We start from the raw sequence: 24,056 nt of genomic DNA, 5'->3' as shown, positions 1-24,056 counted from the left end.
TTGTTAATTAAAAAAATTAAATTAAGAAAGAGATTCTAACTCCCAAGAGGCTAAAATTTTATATTTTTATTTACATCTTCATACAGGAAATCTTTTGTGGTTCCTTTTTCTGACCTTTTGCTGTAGATTACAGGGACATACCCCTTTGCCTCTGACTATCAGTTGAATATTTCATTATCCTCGGTATTTCATTCTATGAAACTGCCTCACTTGGTTTCATGGAGCACTTTAGTCACCCAAGTTAAAAATGCCTCTTTCCTGGTTCCCATTCCTAGCAGGTCACAGTTATTCATGACAAGATAGGTCTCCTTGAATATTTGTTTGGTCAAGGAAAAGTAACATATACATGTGTTGAAAAGTTATTAGTTCTTAAAAAAAAGTATCAATGTACCCATGACCAACTAATTTCCCAAATTTTACTACTAAATTGATTCTTCATGAAACTTAATATTTAACCATTTAAAAATAAATATTAGCAGAGGTTCTAGATATGTTAATGATGGTTTTTATGTGTGCAAAGGTACTTTACTGATAAAACTTATTCAGCATCCAAAGCTGTCTACTTTACTACTAGGTAGTAATTTAGTCCTTGGAATAATTTAATCTATAAATTACTAATTATTTATTGTACTTACAGAAAGTGCCCAGCAAGACAGTTGGAGTCCCTTCAGGTCTTTGGTGAACTTATGATTGTGATATTCATTTGGTATCGGTAGCCTTCGTGGAGGATTTACTGATTGTTCACACTCATTGTATGATATCTTCTTATTTCTGTTTCCCTGGAAGTCATTGGAATAAATTGAGCTGGCCTATGTCATTTGTCATATATCAAAAAACTACAAAAGTTGTAATAATTGGGATAACCTTTCTGCAAAGGGGAGATAAATTTTGCGTTTCTTCTGAATATATTTACTCTATACACACTTGTATTTGTACATATTATCTTCTATCCACACTCCATTATCAATATTCCTCTGACCAAAATGATTACATTTGTAAAATGTCTATTTTGGTTAAGGTTCCTGGTTGTGTCCAGGAGACTCTAGTCATGTATATATACAACTCCTGGCTTGGATTTGATTAGTTTCCATTCTAACTCAACCCAGTTACAGGTTATGTAAATGTACTGAAAATTAAACTTCATAATGACATGAGGGCTCATCTGTGATATCTCAAATCCTGAAAATTATAGTGATGTTTGCTTCCTAGAAAAATAAACAAGTCAGAGTTTTACTGACATTTCACAAGTAAAACATAAATATCTAATTATACTTTCCTTGGAAGCGTTACTTTTCAAAGAAGCCAAGATAGGGGAGAGAGAGGTGGAAAGAGAGGGAGAGAGAGATCAAGAGGTACAGAGGGAGAGAGGGAAAGGGAGAGAGGGGGAGGAAGGAGGGAGAGAGAGAGATATCAAGAGGGAGAGAATGGGGGAGAGGGAGGGAGGGACAGAAAGACAGAGACAGAGCTAAGGGACAGAGGAAATTCTTGCCCCTAGTGTCATTGAGGAGTAAATTAAAGATCTTCCATTTATTTTCCCAATCTATTCTATTTACTATTTTCTTAGATCAATAGATACTATTCCTTTTGTTGCAAATACTTTATCACTAGTTAGGAGAATTTTGTTTGTCTTCTTTTCCTGTCTTTAGACATCCTGGTTCTTCCTCCTTACCCCTTTACATTAAATAATTCATGTGTTAAATTATATATATACACATATGTATTTACATTTATAAAAATACATGTAGTTCAGTTGTTTTCAGTTGTGTCTGACTCTTGGAAAAATTATTGTAGTTGTCTGCCAGTTCCTTTTCTAGCTCTTTTATAGATGAGTATCTGAGGCAAACAGGGTTAAATGACTACCTAGAGTCACATTGGTAGCAAATGTCTGCTGCCATGTTTGAACTCTTTCTGATTCTTGGCCCAACACACTATGTGCTGGGCCAACTATACATATCATATATATATATATATATATATATATATATATATATATATATATATATATATATTTGAAACAAGCACTACTCTCAAGAAGCTATTGCACATAGAGGAAATATAATTAGAAATACTCTAATTTTTAAAGTATATACTTTACCATGTCACTCCATGTTTAAAAATCTTTAATGGATTGAGGTTGTGTTTCAAGTAAAATGCAAAAAGCATTATATTTAAGATTATGACTCACTGGGAGTCATTATTAAAATTATTATTATTAAAATATCATTCTATCAAGGCATATTATTAAGAGTTTGAGAATTTATATTCTGGGGATGTTACCAAAGGAACTGAAAATTTAAATGACTGATCCAGGGTCACAAAACCAGAATGCATCAGAGACAGAATTTGAATCCAGGTTTTCCTGATTCTGAGGCCAGCTTTTTGTCCACTGCTCCAAGCTGCCCTCTCTCCATGGTGTATAAGACCCCGCCTCCCACATGGTTTGACTCCAGCCTAACTTTAATCTACTTGCTTTTACAAACCATATGTCCAACTGACTATAGTTTTTGCCTGATCTTGTTTTGCCCTTTTCCTAACCATGAAATCACATAAGCTTTGCTCAAGACCAAGACTTTGTATATCCTTTGCAGCTCTGACTGCCTGCTAATATCCTTTTTTCTTCAAGCTACTGCTATGGTATCCTGTCTTTTAAAAAGAATTCTTTGGTCTCTCTTGACTGAACGTAATTATTCTTTACTTATATTTTTAATAATTATTTTGCCTAGATCTTTCCTTTGTTTCCATCTCATTTTATCTTCAATCATACTTATGTGTTCCTTTCTATTTAAGTAGTGGCTCCATGAAGGCAAGATCATATCTTTTTGTTGAGTGTGTCTAGCTCATAGTGCAAAGTATATATGTTGAATTGAATTTAATAATACAAATATGTATTAAAACTTTAGTACTTTCAAAGACCTACAATTTGACCTCTGTAGTCATTCTCTTAAATAGCAGAGATAATGCCCCTTCCTTGCTTGGTTGATTGTTTCCTTGAGTTGTTATGGCAACCTTCTGGTGATGTAATGTATACACAGACATGTAACTTTATATGAAGCTTATCCATCTTTGAAATAAACACTTATCATATACATTTGGAGACCATAAAGATCAGAGAACAATGTGACCTCAGACTCTTATTAGCTGTGTGACCATAGGTCATTTATCTGCTGCCTAAAAACTGGAGAGGGAAGTATCTTTGCCAAGAAAACCTCATGGATAGTTAGTTCACAGGGTCACAAAGAGTTGGACTTGACTGAACAACTGAATATTAACAACATAGTTTGGAGAAGACAATTTACCATATATGCTGGTTTTAATTTTAAATCCCTTAGGTTCTATTTGCTAAACTAGTGGAAAAGCATTCAGAAGGGGGGTTGTCTACATTATTTTTTCCATTTTTTTCCTCCTCCTCTTCTCTCTCTTTCATGTGTGCCATGGGCTATAATGTTATCATAGAGCTGGAAGTAACCATAGCATTTATCTGGTCCACTCCCTTCATTTCACAGATAAAGAAACTGAGGTGGTATCAGACTTTCTAATACTATTATATTTTGAAAGAAGAATTTTAAAAATTAATCTTTTTTACTTTATAAAATGGGAAGACTTAAACAAGAAGGCACAGTTTAGAAAAATAAGACTTTTTCACTCTTTTCAATATTAAAAATTCAAGAATAAAATAAGAAAATGTTTAGTTAGAATCAAACTCTAGGTCCTCTTAGAGACTTTAGGACTGTAACCCTGGAAATAAAGACTCATTCCTTTTCCACTCTGTCATTCACTGACCAGGATCTTAGCTCCACATTAATAGCTAGAATCAAACGTCACCTCCACGTTTGGCAAGCAGCTGCCCTTCTTGGTTTAGAGCTAAAAGCTTATGCTGGCATGGATACCAAGCAATTCATTCCAGAAAGGCTGATATGGAATGAATGGATGTCTGCCAGAACAATGGGAGAACAAAATAAAGACTGAGTGAAGTTTACCCAAAAAACCTGACTTGGAGTAGGAGAAATTTACAAAAGCTTTAAAATGTAAATGTAAAAGTTCAGGAATCTCACTTCAATCCAGTGGAAAAGAGAGGAGAGTTGCATAAGATATACTATGATCCTCATCATACTCTTTCAAATAATAGATGGAGTGAAAATTGGTTAGTCTGGGGGAATCAATCAATTAATCCATTAGCACTTATTAAGCACTGTACTAGATTTTGGATATAGAAATATGACTAATAATATCGTGTCTATAAATATACTTCCATGAGGAACACTAAAAACTTTTCTTTTTTCTGTTTCTGATGCCAAATGAGAGTTCTCTCCCTCCTCATCTCTGCCTCCTGACTTGTATGGCTCAAGTCCCAGATAAAATCCTGTCTTCTATAAGAAGCCTTTCATGATCCCCCTCAATACTGGTGCCTTTCTTAGTTTATCTTATCTTTTATCTCTTATTTATCCTGTATACAATTTGGTTGTACATGTTTGCTGTTTAGTTGTTTTCAAATCAATTTTTCATGACCCCATTTGGGGTTTTCTTGGCAGAGATCTGGAGTGATTTGCCATCTCTTTCTCTCCCTCATTTTACAGATAAGAAAACTGAGGCAAACAGGGTTATATGACTTCCCCAGGGTCCTACCACTAGTAAGTGTCTGAGGCTGGATTTGAACCCAGGAAGAGGAATCTTTCTGACTTTAGGCCGGGGACTCTGTCCACTGTGCCACCTAGCTGCCCTTGTTCATACATATTTTAATGTGTTCCTTGAGAGGAAGTAATGTCTTTTGCCTTTCTTTGTATTCCTAGAGCTTAGCATAGTATCTGGCACACATAACAATTTTTTATTGACTTGACTGGAGAGTTGGGGGCAAGAGATGAAGAATGGTAGAAGGAGGTATAAGCCTTTGAGAAACTTTCCTGGTTCTGTGCCAACTCTGAATGCACTCTAAGATCCACTAATCAGGGATGTTGTAGAACTGATTTTTACTTCAGGAAAGGAGTTAGATCAGATGACCTTGGAAGCCTCTGTTGACAATGGAATTTTCTGAAGATCTTTTCTCTAATGCTTTATTTTACCTACTTACTCTGCCCTTAGCATTACGTTAGTTGTAGGAAATGAAAAACTAAGTAGAAGACTTGAGCCCTGTCTCTTAGAAGCTTGCAGTCTCATTAAGGAGATAAAATAAAACAATAAAAGAAACTATTAGAGATCTCCCTTAGACTGTATATAATCTCTGGGAGGCAATCTAAGGGAGGGTTCTAACCTTGGTCCTGGATGAAGTTGGAGATGTTATCAGTATCTTTAGGTGGTTGATTAAAAGGAGTAACCAAGGAGAAAATTGGAAGGTTTTGTTGGTCCTTTGGCTGATAAGGAGTATTTTCTTGGGGACACTAACCTGTGGGAATACTAAACACTTTCTTATTTTATTCTTGTATTTTTAATATTGAAAAGAATGAAAAAAAGGCATATTTTTTCTAAACTGTCCCATCTTGTTTAACTCTTCTCAATTTATGAAGTAAAAAGATTAATTTTTAAAATTCTTCTTTCAAAATGTCACTTCAGTTTCTTTATCTCTGAAATGAAAAGAGTAGATCAGATAAAAGCTATGGTTACTTCCAGTTCTATGAAAATATTCCAGGGTCCATAGAATCATCAGAGTTAATCTAGAAGGGACCTCAGATATCATGTAGTCCAACTTCTTCACTTTATAGACTCAACAGATCAAATATGTAGAACTGGATGGAATCTCAGTCAGGTCCATCTCCTAAATCCAATGATCTTCTCAAGGTCTCACCTATCATATATGTGAGGAGCAAAGAAATGAATTTAATGATATGATGAAACACAGTTGTCATAGTTTTATGTACTGGGAGATCATTGCAACCAATAAACCATCTTGACTACAGCAAGGAAAAATATCCTACTTTCTTAATAAGACTAAACTGAGGTATAACCAGGAGCAATAGCAGACACTGGGAATAGTTGAGGCATCTACAAATTCTATGCAGTATAGCAGGAACTACTGACCTATTTTCTAATCCACTCTTTAAGGCACCATTAATCAACTTTATTATCATCAGAGGTAGCATAAAAATTATACTATTCAACCCCCTGGAAAATTCCTTCTGGGATAAAATGGTGCAACCTGCCTAGGAAAGTCTGATGATATGATTGCCATGATCCCTGTTGTGTTGTGTTGGAATTTCATTGAATTGTGTTGGAATTTCTAATGAAAATAATCACATTCTCTCTATTTTTGAGATGGTGTCTGTCACTCCCAATGGATACTATTCTACTACAATGAAACCCAATATACATCAGCCTATCAACCAGTAAGTGTCTCCCAGAGATTATATATTGCCTTCCAGAGATATCTAATAGTTTCTTTTATTGTTTTATTATATCTCCTTAATGAGACTGAAAGCTTCAAAGAGACAGGGCTCAAGCCTTCTATTTAGTTTTTCATTTCCTATAACTAATATAATGTTAGGGGCAGGATAGTTTAGTAAAATAAAGAATTAGAGAAAATATCTTCAGAGAATCCCAGAGTCAAAAGAGGCCTCCAAGGCCATCTGTTCTAACCCCTTTCTTGAAGTAAGTTCCTATTAACCAGTATTGGTTCAAATAGAGGTCATACTTCCTTAAAGTGGATCTCTGAAAATAATATATTTACACAGGATGTTCCAAAAACCTTGGTTCAGTTTTAAACTACTAGAGCTTTTATTGACTGGACAATATTAGTAATTGTAGGTCACAGTTAGATTTTGTGGCAAATACGGTATATATTTGGAGCATCACAGTGTTAGCTCAAAAGGATGTGGGGGTGACCCTGGTTTCTTGAAGGTTATGCTCCATAAGTATGCTAGTCTGCATCTGATGTCTGAGGATCAGACCAGCTAAATAAGCAGAGGCTTCTCACAGGTAGGTTGGCCAGTAGGTAATTACTTTTTGTTGGCCAGAAAAACCCATAAAAAAGAAAATTACATAATGGATTTCAGTTTTGTATAGTCATTTTCCTTCTGCTTTTGCAGTGACAGAAAAGGGGCCAGAAGGTGCTAAGCATCACTGATTTTAGATTTTGTATAAATAATTATTGCTGCTTTCAGTGTGAGATCCTTTACTCATGGCCAGTGAGGTAGCAAACTACTCGAGGAACTGAACCATGTCAATGTTGACCTCTTTTACTATAAACAAAACCAGGAGAGTTATAAGAAACTTGGTGATAAATGGTAGGATGTTATAGAGGATCAAGAGACAGAGAAAATCTATGAAGAATGTAACAAGATACGCTTCACCTGGAATCAATCCATGAAATTTAAAAATTTTGATACTAATATAATTAATTTCCTTTGTAATACTGTGCATTTTATTTTATGTATTTAAAATAACTATTCTTAGAAAGTATCCATAGGTTTCTACAGACTGACAAAGGGGTCTATGACACATAAAAAGGTTAGGGACCCTAACTCTAAACCAAGTCAAAACTTTAGTATGAAGGTGGGCACAATGGGAAAGAGCAAATTGTATATTAGAAAATATGGTTCATGAGTGATAGCTGATGCCAACAGTTTGTAGACTATTCAGAAGATTCATGCCTACATATCATGAGTACTGTCTTCACAAAAAGATTAAACCTTAGCAGATGGGAAATGATTGATTACTAATGTGAAAATTATTTCCAGATTAATTCTTTTTGTGCAATCAAATAATGGATTAATTAGAACTAAGATCAAAATCAACATTAAATTAAAGAAACAATAAATATTGTCCCCAAGGGCATATTAAATAGTTACATTCCAATTTATTAAAAATTAGAAATGGATAAAGGAAAAACTATTTGATTCCAACTATCACTATTCTCTCTAGACTAGACATTTTGCCCACTTAAAGCATTTGCTATGACGAGGATCCAGAGGCCAGAAATTTCTTCACCTAAAAAACATTTGATCTTCTTACCAATCAGAGAGATATACATAAAACAGAAGAAGCTTTGTTAGTTGAATTTATTTACAAATAATTGAAACTGGAAAATTTAAACATTACCTCTCAAAAACAAATATAGAAAAAAAAATTGAAAAGAAAACTATAGCCTTGGCATGAAAACTTAGTCTAAAATACTACCAAGTCATTTCATCCCAGGAACATTTTGAAATAAGACTAGAAAGAAGAGAGTAAATACATGAAAAACAAACAGATCTGCCAGCACTTTTAATATATTTATGACAATAGAGCCATTCCATTTGAACTCTAACACCTTTTTGTGCTATATAAAGAATGAAACTAGCACAATGAATACAATGAATATGCTACTGGATACAGGGAATCCATGCTTGAAGGTAGTTCCATTTGGAAAGTTTTGAAGACTAATTTTCAATCTGAATGAGGAAAGTAATGTGAAATGAGTGAAGAAAAAAGTGATGGCAACATTAACAAGGCCATTGAGAAGACATCTCTTTCTCATCTCTTTTTTTTATTGCAAGAAAAATCAAGGATATCTTTGATGGAAAGTATTCGAATGAAATGCTGACAACTTTCTACACATCTTCATTTCACACAGTTGATTGAAAAGTTTAACAAACCTTTGCAAAGGAATGAAGGAGTTGGACTTTTGAGTTCAGGGAATAGCTAGAAGATCAGTTTGGTTATAATATTAGAGTACATAAAACATAGCTTTATAGCAGGCAAAAGAAATTGTATTTTGTTACAGAGACAACTGGTAGTTAGCATTGTGATTAGATCTATAAAGATTTTTTGATAACTATCTCTATAGAGAATAGATTGGGTAGTAAAGAGATTAAAACAGGAAGACCTGTTAGGAAACTATTATAATAGTTCAGGAAAAATATGAAAATCTGAACAAATTACAAATGGAAAAAAGGATGAATATGAAACATACTGTGTAGTAGTCAATTAGTTGGATGTGTGGGGGTGTGTGTGGGACAGGAGTCAAGGATGGAATGATGTCTGAAAGCATAGTGAATTGAAAGAGGGAAATTTGAGGAAGTGGTGAGTTTAGAGGAAAGTATGATGAGTTCTATTTTGGACTTCTTGAAATGGTACCAGGTGGAAATGTCCAGGAGAATGTTGAAAGTGTGGGTTTGAATTTTAGGAGGGAGATTAGAAAGAAAAATAAATCTCTCTCTCTGAAAGACTTTACCTTGTGAATAGGGAAGTTGATACATAAAGGGGAGCTGGAGATCTGGAAAGTAATCTGGTTAAAGATGTCCTGGAAGTGAGTTAAGGTCTGACATTAGGTAAGATGAGGCCAAAGCCCAGACTGGCTCCTGCGGGAGAGGGCTCATTATCAAAATTGAGAAAGAGTTGAGATGTTGGCTTGAGTGTGGTCAAGTGAAAATGGAAGGTATGGAAATATCCTGATGCTGCTATTAGGTAAAGAAGAAAATATTTCTAATTCTAAATCCTCAGAACAGGTTCTAACCAGGAATAGCTGAAATCCATTGAGAGATTCAGAGAGATGCACCTTTCCTGTTTGAACAAGTAGCATCTTCCTCATTCAAATGCAGGCATGAGACTTTTAAATTGTGTCTTGGTTCTCTCCTAACTGGAAGAGTTCATGTTTCCTATCGTATTTGGTTCATTCATTCATTCATTCATTCATTCATTCATTTCTTTGTCTATTTATTTATTTACTTGTTTGTTTGTTGTTTGTTTGTTTGTTTGTTTAATTTTTTATCCTGTTTGTTTTTGAAATATTCTAAACAGCCAAATCCATCCAAATTCTCTTTTTTAGCTACTGGCAATAATATTTCAAAAATTATTTCAACTCTAAAGATTTAGCATATAAAAATTCTGTCACATCTTATGCAGTTATATTTCACTTTCAAGGTAGATCTGCTTCTGAAAAGTTGTATAAAATCAGACTTTTATTTGAGGGGAGTGAGGAGAATGATCAAATCAAACTAGAAATGTTCTAGGGAATCATTAATTTGAAGGGATACTTCAATAAATTGTGATGCAATTGAAGAGTCTTTTATTTTGGAAATTAAAACAATAACTTCCCAATGTGCATGCCTTGTAAGGTTCAATTTCATAAACAAGCACTCTTCATTCAATTTACAAATGGTTTGTGTTCCAAACATTTAGTTGTTGACAATATTATAAATGATAGTTCAGTTCTCAGACCAGGCCACAAAAGTTGTTTAAGCCATAAATGTAGCTGAAGATTCTTTAGAGTTATATGAATAATGGTACTATAATACTATAGTATTATATATATATATATAATATATAAAATACTATTATTATATAGAATTAATAATATGATATTAAATTAACTACTTTGTTAACATTCTTCCCCCCCCCATTGTCAATAAAGCAAAATACAAACTTGTTAGCCCGAAATTTGAGACCCTCCACAATATGGTTTCAACCTATATCTGTTTCTTTATTTCATTCTATTCCCCTACATTGGAACAACTACTAATTGGTACCTAATTTTGTTTGATTCTTTCATCCTTTCTTGCGCTTCCATTTGCTATTTCTAAAACCTAAATTCTCTTGCTCCTCATTCTTAAAAGAAGAGGAATTCATTTCCTTTTTTTAAAAAATTAATTTAAATTTTTTAAAGGGCTTTCACAAGGCAATGGGGTTATGTGACTTGCCCAAGGTCACACAGCTAAGTAAATATTATGTGTCTGAGGTTGAATTTGAACTCAGGTCTTTCTGACTACAGGACCAGTGCTCTATTCACTGAGTCACCTAGCTGTGATGCAACCTTTCCAAGTTTTCTCCCTCCTTCCCTACCCCACTTTAGAGAGAAGGCCAACATTTTATATATATATATATATATATACATACATACATATATATATATATACACGTGTGTGTGTGTGTGTGTGTGTGTGTGTGTGTATGTGCAACCATATAATATATATCTCAGTTCTTTTTCTGGAGGTAGACAGCATTTTATATACAATGTCCTCTTGGTTTGCTCATTTTGCCCCGCCTTATGTCATGCAAGTCTTTTCATGTTTTTCTAAAAGCAACCTGCTCATCATTTTTCACAGCACATTCTTAATACTCTTAATCACTCCTCATTCTAATCAAACCGTACTTCTGTTTCCTTGTGAGATATTTCATCTCCAGTGTTTATGTCTTTGCCTTTGTCTTTTTTTTTTTTATCAAATCCCTACATTTCTTTAAACCATGGTGTCAGAACCTCCTGTAGGAGATCTTTTCTAACCCTGAATGCTTCCAGTCATTAGTATTTTAGTCCTCTTGAAATAATTTTATACTTGCGAAATTGCTTATATGCCCCCCCCCCCCCAATAGAATGTAAGCTTGTTGAGGACAGAAACTTTTTTCCCTTTGTATTCCTCACACCTAGGACAGTACCTGGCAAATAATAAGCACTTTAGTTTGTTGAACTGAATTGAACAAAAAGTTGTAACATGGAATACCAGGAAGATCAAATCTGCATTCTCCTTCAGGGAAACTGAGGACTTTTCCTACTCTGGCCTCTATCAGTTTAGTCCTAATTTGGGTTTGGGGAGGAATAGAACTCTTCCAGCTCCACATAATTGTAGTGACTTTTGTGAATAAGAGCAAGGTCTTCTACAGGAAAGGGCCTGAGAGTATGAGGTAGTGGTGACCAAGATGAATCTTGGAGGCAAGGCTCCATGGTATTGAAAGATGAGGACTAGGGATAGCAGATGGGACTCCATAAAATCATATTTACCTTTCTATAACCTCCCAAAATGAACTTACTAGCTTCTCTTAGATGAGATGAGTTTCTCTTCCTGTTTTTATGCCTTACTTCATGTTGCTACTAATTAGATGAGAGAACAAAGCTATTCCCTTAATTATTTCTTCAGAATCTTATAACAATTTTAACAAATGTAAGGGAGATACTTTTCTGAGGAAAGATTTTAAGATTGCTTCTATAATCATGCAAAAGTTCTCTCCAAAAATCCTATTCCAATGCCTCATTGTGGCAGAGAGGTAGCTTTGAGTTCTCAAAAAAGTGATGCTAGCAGAGCACAAACTTTTTTTGTAGTTTCTTTTAAGTTGGAAAGAGATCACCTACAGTTCTGATGACAGACTTTACTCTCTAATTAAATGTGATTATGCAAAAAAGGTGCTCATGGAGGAGATGAAGTGATAATCTATGAAATAGTTAAAGAAATATGTCTTTTTTTCTCAAGCAAAAATTCATGGGATTCTCTAATTTTCTTGGCTTATATCTCCTCTGTACAAAAAACTTGGAAAGTTTATGTGTGGTACCCCCTTGAGACTGAAATGAGTCTCATTGCAAATGAGACCCCCTTATTTACAAGCACACAGTTGATACTATTCAGAGCCAAGTTTCATTTTAAGAAGGAAATAAAGATAGTATTGGACAAAGAATGAGAGATTGTTTTTAATATAAAGATTTTGAAATTGTGAAAAGAACTAGAGAGTGAATCTTGACATCTATCATGGATACACGAAGTAACTATCTTTAGGAAAGTGGTTTGTGTCCCTGAGTTGGGACCAGAAAGGACGATGACCTAGTATTGAAGCAGCAAGCAATATAGTAGTTCCTAAACAACATTATCATTCCTAGTCAAGGAAGACATGATTCTAAGGGTAAAGTAGAAGGAAGGAAGGAAGGAGGAACACGACTGAAAGGGGACAGGGATAGTCTATGAAAAGCAAAGAAACCCCAGTTCAGGCTCACTTCCATTGTTGGGATTTTCCTGCTGATGATGTCAATTTGCTCTTTGCTGGTTCAGGTCTCATTTACATGCATAGCATCATTACTTTTTTTTTTTGGTGAAAATGTTGTTTGATTGCTTGCTAGCACATAAGCTTACCCAAATACCCTAGAAGCAGTTGTTCCAAAATTTTTCTGGGTAGGGGTAAAATCCATAATGTCATTATTAATAAATATCCAAGATTAAATCCATCTTGTTTTCCCTAAAATTATACATTAGACTTGATACCATCACACAGAGTTATCCAAATTAACAACATCAATATTTTACATATTTGAAACAATGATAGGGTTTGGTCAATGTTGAATCATTTTCTATTAAAGGATATAGCTGTGAAGGTAGAAATTAAAAGTAGGGCTTTTTGCTTTTTTTTTGCATCCTTATAATTATTATTTCAATTTCCCTTATTGGTACCAGAGGTGTTAAATAGTTTCGGATCTTTTGATAATAGATCTAGAATTGCAGAAGACTTTAAAAGTCTTTCTAGTTAAAAGGAAATGGAGAGGTGTGGCTAGGTGGCAAGGTGGCACAGTGGATAAAGCATCTGCCCTGGAGTCAGGAGTACCTGGGTTCAAATCTAGTCTCAGACACTTAATAATTACCTAGCTGTGTGCCCTTGGGCAAGCCACTTAACCCCATTTGCCTTGCAAAAACCTTAAAAAATGGAGAGATTAAATAATTTTAATACAGGTATTAAATGATAGATCCAAGATTTGAACCCCATTTGCTTGACTCTAAATCTGTCTGCCTTAGTTCTGTTTCACAATGGAATACTGATTTGAATCTCAGTCCTCAAACTTACTAAGGGGTCTTGAGCAAGTGACTTAATTTCACTTTATCTCCTGTTTCTCCTTTTGTGAAATGAGGTTAAATTTAAAATAAAAAATTCTTAAAGTTGTTTTTTTATCATGGACTTGTCAGGCGAAGCCTGTGGATCCATCTCAGAAAAATTTTTTTAGATCATAATGTAATGAAATGCTCAGTTTCAATTAGAGGTTATTGAAAATAAAGATGCATTTTTCCTTTGAAGTTTTCAGATCCCTAAAATCAATTAGATCTGTGTACCCCAAATTAACAACCTCTGGATTGTATGATTTCTAAGGTCAATTCCAGGTTAATACTATAATATAGACTACATTAAGAGTGAAACCACATGAAACCTGAACATTTAATTGCTTTCTGCTCATTTATGAAAACTCAAAAATATTTTGGTTAATTTTTTTCAGATTGCTTAATGTTCAACTTCCTTTCACTGTTTTATACCTGTTTTTTTTCTCTTCTGAGGCTCGTCTAGAAGTCGTCTTAAGCAAGCTCTGGGAGGAGATTTGTTAGTGAGATGCCTGCCGTTCCCATGCCAACGAATCTCATTTACCAAATTGGCTGCTTTGAGCTGTCAGAAGAGCCTTGACTTGACTCCAGAAATATTTGAAACTTCCTTAAAACCTTAGTGGCCCTTCCGACCACTAGTTTCTGGTTCTCTGCAGGGTTCTTTTGGCTGAGGGCAAAGATCCTATCTTCTCTGCACACCAGCTCATTTTCGGTAATTGTTTTCCCCAAAAGTAGCATTTATCAGTAGACATGCTGCAGCTGCCAAAAAAAAGTCAGAAAGACAGAAGGATGTCTGTTTTCTACTGTCAGTTACTCTCTGGGTCTCAAACATATTTTTATCTCTAGCTTGGCTCTTACAAGATTTTTATTATTAGAGATCGGAGACTTCTTGTTGTGACGGGGAGCTACCAACCTCTGGTCTCTGTCTACCCTGAGACACCCCTAGTTGCCAGAAGTGGAGAAGGAAATGACAAACCACTCCAGTATCTTTATCAAGCCTGGTGCTGCCAAACAAAAAAGAGTTGGTAGGTGAAACTAAATCAATTAGATCATGTAGCTAGAGTTATGCTCAGATATCTCAGGCATGCATGTGACCCGAATGGCAGTGAGATCATTTCTCAGCTCCTCTTAATCTGCTCTGACCTGTCTCAGGGAGTTTCCTGAGAATTAAAAAAAAGAAAAGAAAAGACTTTCCTTCCAAGAAAAAAGCAGTCAGTGCCTTGGCCATTCTGTTTGCCTCTCATGAGCAGCTTTGTGGATGGAGAGATTTCTTTCTTTCACTGTTCAGTTTTTTTTTTTTTTTTACATTTTTGCAATGGTTGCTAGGAAGGAAGTCTCCTTGTTTATTGGACCCTAACAAATAGTGACAGCTGAGAGACAAATATGGTGTTCTCTTTGCAGGCTCAGGATGGGAAAGAGGCCAGTAATTAGCAACCTTTAAACACAGCTCCCTCACAAAGAATCCTTTGAAAGGGCTTTCTGGTATTATACCTCTCCCCACTGCTTAGGGTCAATTAAAAGGGGGCTGACATCATGCCTTCAATGACAAATTACATTCCTGAGATCAGTCAATGTTTTATAATTTGATGTACTTTTCAAATTTAAAGGAACATTGCCTATTGGAGATTACAAAGAATGCCTTGTGCTGGGTTTGAGTCTCAATTTCAGACAGCTTCTCCCCCTCCCCAAAGGCAATAGAAGACATGTGGCAGGCATATGGAGGCATCTGTGCCAATGGTGATTTCCAGGTGAGAAGTAGAATGCGAGAGTCATGAAATGAAACTGTGATTCAACTGCAGAATATCTGGAGAGAAGTATTAGTATTCTCAAGATGTTAAAAGCACTGAATACCTCTGGAGCATTGGTTTGCTAAAAAATGGGCAATTTATATAAAAAGAATGAATGAGAATTGCCCAGGGTCAGTAGGTTGAAATTGTTGATAAGAGCCTGCTTTAATGAGATTGTTGATCCATCTAATTACTTAAGAATCATTTGTTTGATTCCTAGACATCATAAGTCCAGTCCTGGATTTCTCTCTGTCTCTGTCTCTGTCTCTGTCTCTGTCTCTGTCTCTGTCTCTGTCTCTGTCTCAGTCTCTCTCTCTCTCTCTCTCTCTCTCTCTCTCTCTGAGACTGGAATGTAAAAAAACCCAATAAATGGAGGAGATTCTGGATGGATTTATGCATGTCTACCTTATTCTCTCCTTCCTTTATACAATATCTATTCCCAATGAAGAAAATTTTTACCTCTGTTGGTAATTCTGCCTCCAGTGGAACTAACTCTAATGAGAGAATTAGTTCATTAATTCAGCCATTTAATCAACAAATGATTGATAAAGAAGCTCCGATATACTGTACATCATGATTAGTGCTAGAGATACAAAAACAAAAGCTGGCTCCTCAAGAAACTTATATTTATATATGTATGTATAATATTCAAGGTAATGCTGAAAGGAAGGCACCAGTGGCTGGGATTGCGTTGGGACTTTTTAAAAAAAAGATGAAACTCAAACAGAGCCTCAAAGAAATCCAGGAATTTAAAAAAGTGGAAGTGAGGAGAGCCTGTTCTTCAGACTTGGGGAAAAGCCTGCACAAAGGTATGGAGAGAATAGAGTCAGGAAGACATGTGTTCAAATGTGACCTCAGAGACTGTGTGACCCTGGGCAAGTCACCCTGTTACCTCAGTTTTCTCATCTGTAAAATGAGCTGGAGAAGGAAATGGCAAACAACTCCAGTATCTTTATTAAGAAAATCCCAAATGGAGTCACAAAGACTCAGACACAACTGAAATGACTGAACATTAATAACAGAGAGGACTAATCAGTAATAAGACTGGAGAGGTAGGAGACAGCCAGGTTGTACTTTAAATGCAAAAGGATATATTTGATAGTAGAGCAATAGGGAGCCATAGCTACTTGATGAGGGGAATGTTATGATCAGCTTTATAAAAATCAATTTGGTACAATGTGAGAAATGGATTGGAGTGGCTAGGACTTGTAAGAGGGAAGTCAAGTTGAGTTGCTCCAATAGTTCAGTTAAGAGGACCAGATTGATGAGGATCAGAATTAAGTGATGAGTGGGTAGCATATATAATTGGAAAGGGATCAATGCAAGAGATGTTCTGGAGATAAAAATGACAAGATTTGGCAATTGATTGGATTTATTTAGGACAAATTAAGATAATGCCACTAAGTAAGCAATGAATAAAAGGGATCTTTTAACTATGACTGAGGATCCACTTGGCCATTTGAGTCCTTCATTTCATAATTACAATGCAGAAGTTTATGGAAAGACACACAGAAGAAATTGAAATGATGCCTTTTAAAAATGGCATTCATTTCCAGCATCTTGTCCTTTAATCAAGGATCATACAAGAGATAAAGTAAAATTTCCCAAGAATCTTAAATCTAGAAAGTTTTCTGTCTCTTTAAGATTCAAATGAAGGTGTATCTAATGGATAGAGAATTGTTGTAGGGAGACAACCTGACCCAAATTAACCCAAACTGACTGTGTGATCCTTGGCAAGTCACTTAATTTTTCAGTGCCCCAACAAGGTCCTAAAACTGTAGGTGGCAAGAAGGTGTTAAATTAGTATTTAGTGGCTTTCGGGGATATCCATTAGACCTGTCATTATATTGTAGTAGGGTTCTTCCTTATGAGTAAAGTCTCTTTACCAAGGCTGGCTGAGAACTTCTCTGAAATGAATATTCTTAGGGAACTCCTTAAAGCAATTAGATGGTTAGTGACTTGTCTGTGGTCACATAGCTAGTATATTTCAGAGATATGCTTTTAACCCAGGTTCCTGCTTTGAGGTCAACTGTGCCACAATGAAATCTAAGGAATCTAAGTGACAGATTGAGGAAGGGACACTTGGTATTTTGGCTTTCTCTGGTTTTGCATTGGAAAAAAATCTGAGAACATCAAAGGCAAAAGGAAAAAAAAACCTTGGGTTTGGAGTCAAGAGAATGGTGTTCATATCTCGGCTCCATCCCTTACTATCTGTGTGGCTTTGGATAAGTCACTTAAATTCTCTGATTTCTAGGTCCATCATTTTTATATTTGGGATGAGAATAATTTTATTAGCAACCTCACCAGGTTGCTATGAGAAAAGTCATTTACTTGTGTGGTTAAATGGACAACATGAAACTTAATCCCAGATTTTGATTTAACCTTAGAGGTTATTTAGTCTAACTCTCCCATTTTACATAGAAGAAAACTGAGGATCATAGAGATTAATCACATGATAGTAAGTGGGACTGGAATTTGAATTCAGGTGTTAGGTTGCTAAATTCAACATTATTTCTACTCTAGGATTTTATGACCTGCATGGATAGAAAGTGCACTCACACCAATGAAATCATAGATTGTGATATTAAATGTTATTATTGCATTTTAATTATTAAAAACAGGAGAACTGTTTAGTGAACCTGAATGTGTATCCATTCAATTATTTTTAGGTTTTTGCAAGGCAAATGGGGTTAAATGGCTTGCCCAAGGCCACACAGCTAGATAATTATTAAATGTCTGAGACCGGATTTGAACCCAGGTACTCCTGACTCCAGGGCCAGTGCTTTATCTACTATGCCACCTAGCTGCCCCATACCCACTTGAATTTGATGATGGATGTTTGTCCTTCATTCTAGAAAAAGACCATGACAACAGGAAGGTGGTGATGCTATGACAAGCACATGTATTGAATTTGAATGAGGGGTGCTGTGCTAAGCTACCAGTCTCATTTTCTCCTCTGGAGCCATCTGTGACCAGTGGCCAAATATGAATCAAGACAACTGGAGATAACCTTGGATGTGAGGCAGTCAGGGTTAAGTGACTTGCCCAAGGTCACACAGCTGGAAACTGTCAAGTATCTGAGGCTAGATTTGAATTCAGATCCTCCTGATTTTAGGGCTGGTGCCCATTGCCACCCATTTGAATTTAAACTCCTTGTGAATAGTTTGAATCTTTGTACTTAATGCTTAATATTTATTGATTGTTGAATAAGAGAATTTGCTGTATGTATATCTTTATGATTTTTCTTCATAATTATTGCTATCTACCTACTTGTCTATCTGCTGGTCTGTCTGTCTTGCTATCCATCCATCCATCCATCCATCCATCCATCCATCCATCCATCAATCCATCCATCTATTGGATTATCTATTTTTTTAAAGCAATAGATTTAACTTTTAGGGGGATATGGTGAGTTTTAAATGTTGGACACTTTTTCCTATCAGAAACTGAAAATCCAAGATCAGAATTCAGGAGAAAATCATGAATAGACATAATAACCTAATAGTTTAATCAAAGTTCTTTTTTAGCTGGGAAGAGTTAATTGATCTCAAGATGTTCAAATTCATGTAAATGTTCATGTTTTTATTGGCTGTCTTACAGTAAGTACAAATCCAAGTTTTCTAGTTATTTGAGTCATTGTTATTTTATGCTCATATTTCAACCTTATTTTGAAGATAAGAGATAAGATTTATTTTCTAAATTGTATCTCTGTCCAACACAATGACTTTTAAAATCTTGTTTGGAACACATGTAGTTCTGCTTCATAATTTTGGTCTGATTTTACTAATATGTTGAATAATATGCTCCCTCCAAGGTCACCAGTGCCCAACACTTTGCCAAGTCCAATGACCTTTTCTCAATTCTCATCCTCTTTGATTTTAGTGGAAGAATTTGATTTTTTAAATTTGAAAATACACACACATATATATTCATCTATTTACCAGCCTTTTTTTTACTCTGTCTTGCTGACATTCTTCTCTCCCTTGGCATCTGTGACATGAATCTTTCTTGATTTTTAGCATTATTCCCTAACTGCTCATTCTCAGTCTTCATTGATGGACTCCTTGTCTCTCTCTCTCTCTCTCTCTCTCTCTCTCTCTCTCTCTCTCCCACTCTCCACCCCTTTATCAAGTGTCATCTCTGTCTCCATCCTATTTTTCTTTCTCAATATTTTCTTCTTAAATTACCTTATTATCTTCTCTGAAAATCTCACCTCTGACACTTAGTAATCTTATGACCCTGGATAAATCATATAACTGCTGGATGCCTCAGTTTCCACAACTGTAAAATGGGGATGATATGGTAGCACCTATATTATAGGATTGTGAAGATTAAATGAGATATTTATGAAATACTCAGCACAGTGTCTGCCACATAATGGATGCTCAATAAAGGCTTATTTCCTTCCTTCCAAACAAAATCAATTTCCTACACTTCTCCCAACCTCCTTGTTTCTGTTGCTGTAACCACCATTGTGTCATTCATCCAATTTTGAAACCTCAGAGTCATTTTTGGTTCTTTCCCCACCCTCTACACTGAATCATTTGGCAATAATAAAATATGGCTGATTATTACTTAGAAAAGATTTCTTAAATCCATTCTTTCCATTGTTACCTGAATTATATAAAATGTCCTACTTACTGGTCTTGTGAGTGATCTCTCTTTTTTTAATCTTGCCTCTGTGGTACAACCAAAATAATATCCTAATGCATTGGTTTGATCTTATAACTCTTCTACTTAAAAGAAAAATCCACCTAATTCTACCTCTGTGGTATCTCTTGCCTCCTCTCTATTTCCATTGATATCAACCTAGCACAGGTGTTCATTACTACTCATTTGGATGATTGCAAGAGCCTCCTAACAACCATTCTGGACTCCGTTCTTTCCCATTTCATCTATCCTCTACTTCTAGTCAATCTTCCTTATTCTCAAATCTTAAGCCATTTCTCTGCACCTATCCCTTGAATGCCTCTATATAACCTACTGGCACTTCCACGATCTGGTTTAGCTTTATCTAATGTTGCTTGAGAGACAGCTAGGTGGTGTAAAAAAGAACTGAGTTCAAATCTTCTCTCAGGGGCAGCTAGGTGGTGCAGTGGATAGAGCACTGGCCCTGGAGTAAGGAGTACCTGAGTTCAAATCCAGCCTCAGACACTTAATAATTACCTAGCTGTGTGGCCTTGGGCAAGCCAGTTAATTCCATTTGCCTTGCAAAAGAAAAAAACCTAAAAAAAATCTTCTCTCAGATACTTGGTAGTGATGTGACCTAGAGAAAATCATTTAATTTCTTTCTGTCTTAGTTGTTGACTATGGAAGGGAAAATATGAATGAACTCTGAGTATTGTAGAATATTGGTCCTTCAGTCCAGAGAAAAGTAAACCAAGAACATTCCAATTTCACATTTAGGTTTCTCACTAAATCAATTAAAATAATAGTAGAAGAACTCAAATATATCCAATTGGCAGAATTATCTTATTCTAATATTATTTTTATAGAGATTTTATTTTATTGTTTAATGATTAGCTAATGTTAATAAGTTGTAGATAAATCTCAGGAACATATAACTCCAAGGAAATTTCATAACAAATCAGAAATTAAGATTCATACAAATTAAAGAGAGATGATGGTGAACAGGGGTGAAGACAATTAGAGTGTGACTAAGCGATGACAATAAAGCTTACTTGAGATCAAGATCTTTAATCTTGGATAGATGTTTGTATTTCTTTCAATCTTATTCTAAATTGTATTCTTTTAAATATGGTATTATATTATTATTTAACCTATTTTGATTAAAAATGATGAAAAACATCATGGAATAATGTATAGATAGTCATAAAGATATAAAGTCATGGGGGCAGCTAGGTGGTGTAGTGGATAAAGCACCAGCCCTGGAGTCAGGAGTACCTGGGTTCAAATCCAGTCTCAGACACTTAATAATTACCTAGCTGTGTGGCCTTGGGCAAGCCACTTAACCCTGTTTGCCTTGCAAATAAGAAGATATAAAGTCATGAAGAGAAGAGTTCAAATTCTGCCATTGACACACAGTGAATATGTGATCCTGGCCAAGTCATTTAACTTTTCAGTGCCTCAGGTTATTTTCTAATACTTTAAGTTGAAGTTGATTGATAATGAATAGCTATAACTAGCAAATGATCGAGCTTCTCAAGATGAACCTAGGAAAACCTTATTTAGATTTGCCCTTAGATGACCCAATACACAATACCATCCTTAGCCAGGTCCATATTCAAAAGCTTTTCAGTTTGATAGTTTTGTTTTCTGTTGAGCAATTTTCAAGAATGCAGTCATCTCTTCACTACAGTATGGTCCTGGAGAAAGGATGCTGACAAAATGTCAACAAAAATAGAAGGGGGAAAATCAACAATTGAAAGGGAAGCTTTGTGATACAGTAGAATGCCAGGCCACAAGTCAGGAAGACTCATCCTGATGAGTTCATATCTTACTAACTTTGTGATCCAAGTCACTTAACCCTGTTTGCCTCAGTTTCTCATTTGTAAAATGAACTAGAGAATGAAATGGCAAACTTCTTCATTGGTAAAGAGTGTTTCCAATGGGGTTGTCTTAAACCAATGGCATGGCAAATCTAATTGTTACCCTCCCCCACTCCCAATACTTTAACTTCAATAAATTGCTTTGAATACTTTCTCTCCTTTGAAGAACAAATCAGAGTAAAGACTTAAATAGTTTTACCTGTGGCATGTGTTGAACTAAACACAGGCATCAAATAAAGCAACTGAATTGTTCATACCCTTTAAGCTTAAAACTAGTAGAATTTAAAAACTTAAATACATCCAGTATACAGTTTCTGCCTCCCCCCCTTTTTTTACCTTTTCATGTGTTTTTTGAACCTCCTGTTTGATGTCCAAATTTTCTATTTAGCTCTGGTCTTTTCATCAGGAATTTTTGGAATTCTTCATATAGTTAAATGTCCATCTTTTTCCCTAGAAGAGAAAGTTTGGCTTTGTGGGATAGTGGATTCTTGGCTGCATTCCAAGCTCCCTTGCTCTTCGAAATATCTTGTTCCAGGCCCTTCGATCCCTTAATGTTGATGCAGCCAGGTCCTGAGTAATCTTTACTGTGGCTCCTTGATATTTAAATTGTTTCTTTCGGTATACTTGCAGGATTTTCTCTTTTATCTAATAGTTCTGGAATTTGGCTACAACATTCCTTGGTGTTTTCATTTTAGGATCTTTTTTTGTAGGGGATCGATGTATTCTTTCAATAACTACTTTTTCCTCTGGTTCCATGATATCAGGGTAGTTTTCCATCACTAGATCATGTAATATTAAGTCCAGGCTTTTTTTGTCTTCAATGTTTTCAGGAAGTCCAATAATTCTCAGGTTGCCCCTCCTCGACCCACCTTGAAGTCAGTGGTTTTGTTGATGAGGTATTTGACATTTTATTTTATTTTTTCTATTTTTTGATTTTGTTTAACTGGCTCTTGCTGTCTCATGAAGTCATTAGCTTCTGCAGACTCCATTCTTTTTTTTTTTAGGGAGGAGTTTTCTTCATTAACCTTTTGCAACTCCTTTTCTAATTGGTCAATTCTACTTTTGAAAGAGCTTTCCATTTGACCAATTGAGGTTTTGAGAGAATTATTTTCCTTTTGAATTTTCCCAACTGAGGATCTGAGAGAATTATTCTCATTTTGTATTTGTGCAAATGAGGATCTGAGAGATTTATTCTCATTTTGTATTTGTCCAATTGTATTTTCTAAGGATTTGTTTTCTTGTTGCAAGGTATTAATTGTCTCTCCCAAATTTTCCAGTTGATTTTTAAACTCCTTCCTCATTTCTTCAAGGAAGTCTTTCTGTGCTGAAGACCAAATTGTATTTGTCTCAGAGGTTCTAGTTCTCTCTGAGTTAGGGTCTTTTCCTTCCAAGAATTTTTCTATGGATCCACCTTTCCGCTGACCCTTCTTCATTTTGCTAAGACCTTGAGTTGGGGAGGGGCTGTTTCACAGGGGTTTGGTGTTGGGATAGCTAGAGGCTTTACTCACTGAGTGCAGTTTCTCTGGATGGCCAGTAGGAGGTGCTGGTTGCTTTCTCTGGAGTGTCTGTGACCTTGATTGAGGCCTTCTCCCTTAGCTTGAAGGGAGTTATTGAAGCTTTTGAATCCTTTTGCCTTCAATCAATGGTGAGCTTTACCCTGGGGTGAGGTCATTCCTCTCCCTATTGTCAGCTGGGCTGGTTCTTCTGCTCACACACCTGTGCCTGAGGCAGAAATAGTCTGCAATTGTTTGTTCTAGGAAGAGGCCTCAGTCACAATGGAGGCATGGACTCAGAGTTCCTCAGACCAGAGGAGCCCAGGGATGGTGTCCACAGCTCTCCTACACCAGAACTCTCCCCCCAGCCCTGTCAGCAAGTTCCAGAGGGTCAGCACCAACACTAGTGCCTCTGCTCTCTAGGTGACTCAAGCCCCTGTGGTCTATCCCCACCACTGATCCAGTAGGTCCATCTCTTGGGCTCTCAGACTCCCCAGCTCCAATTCAGCTGCTAATCTGGTTGATCCAGGGCTGATCCACCCTCTGTGCCCAGACTCACCTGCCTGAATTTGCCCAATGCTGCTGTGTGAGACAAATCCTGAGGTAGATGTTCTTTCTCCTGGCTTTTCTTTCTGGGTTTTGTAGGTTGGATTTCTGTTAAGAGGTTTGTTTCATATGATAGATAGGGAAAGATCAGGAGACTTTAGAACTGTGCTTGTCTTCTCTCCGCCATCTTGGCCA

The 24,056-nt window shown here is 35.9% G+C and overlaps 1 protein-coding gene across 1 annotated transcript in view; it reads right to left on the bottom strand.

Moving 5' to 3' along the window:
* Positions 1–599: 599 nt before the first annotated feature.
* Positions 600–24,056, bottom strand: part of SORBS2 (sorbin and SH3 domain containing 2) — a 303,227-nt gene continuing 279,770 nt past the window's right edge. The window contains exon 24 of the mRNA XM_074228829.1: positions 600–779. Coding sequence (XP_074084930.1) covers positions 615–779 — 165 coding nt within the window. The 3' untranslated portion in view covers positions 600–614. The remainder of the gene's footprint in view (positions 780–24,056) is intronic.

Source organism: Macrotis lagotis, chromosome 3 (genome assembly GCF_037893015.1).
Source record: "Macrotis lagotis isolate mMagLag1 chromosome 3, bilby.v1.9.chrom.fasta, whole genome shotgun sequence".
NCBI lineage: Eukaryota > Metazoa > Chordata > Mammalia > Peramelemorphia > Peramelidae > Macrotis > Macrotis lagotis.
Note: the sequence above shows the minus strand (reverse complement) of the source record. Positions and strands in the feature narration are given on the sequence as shown.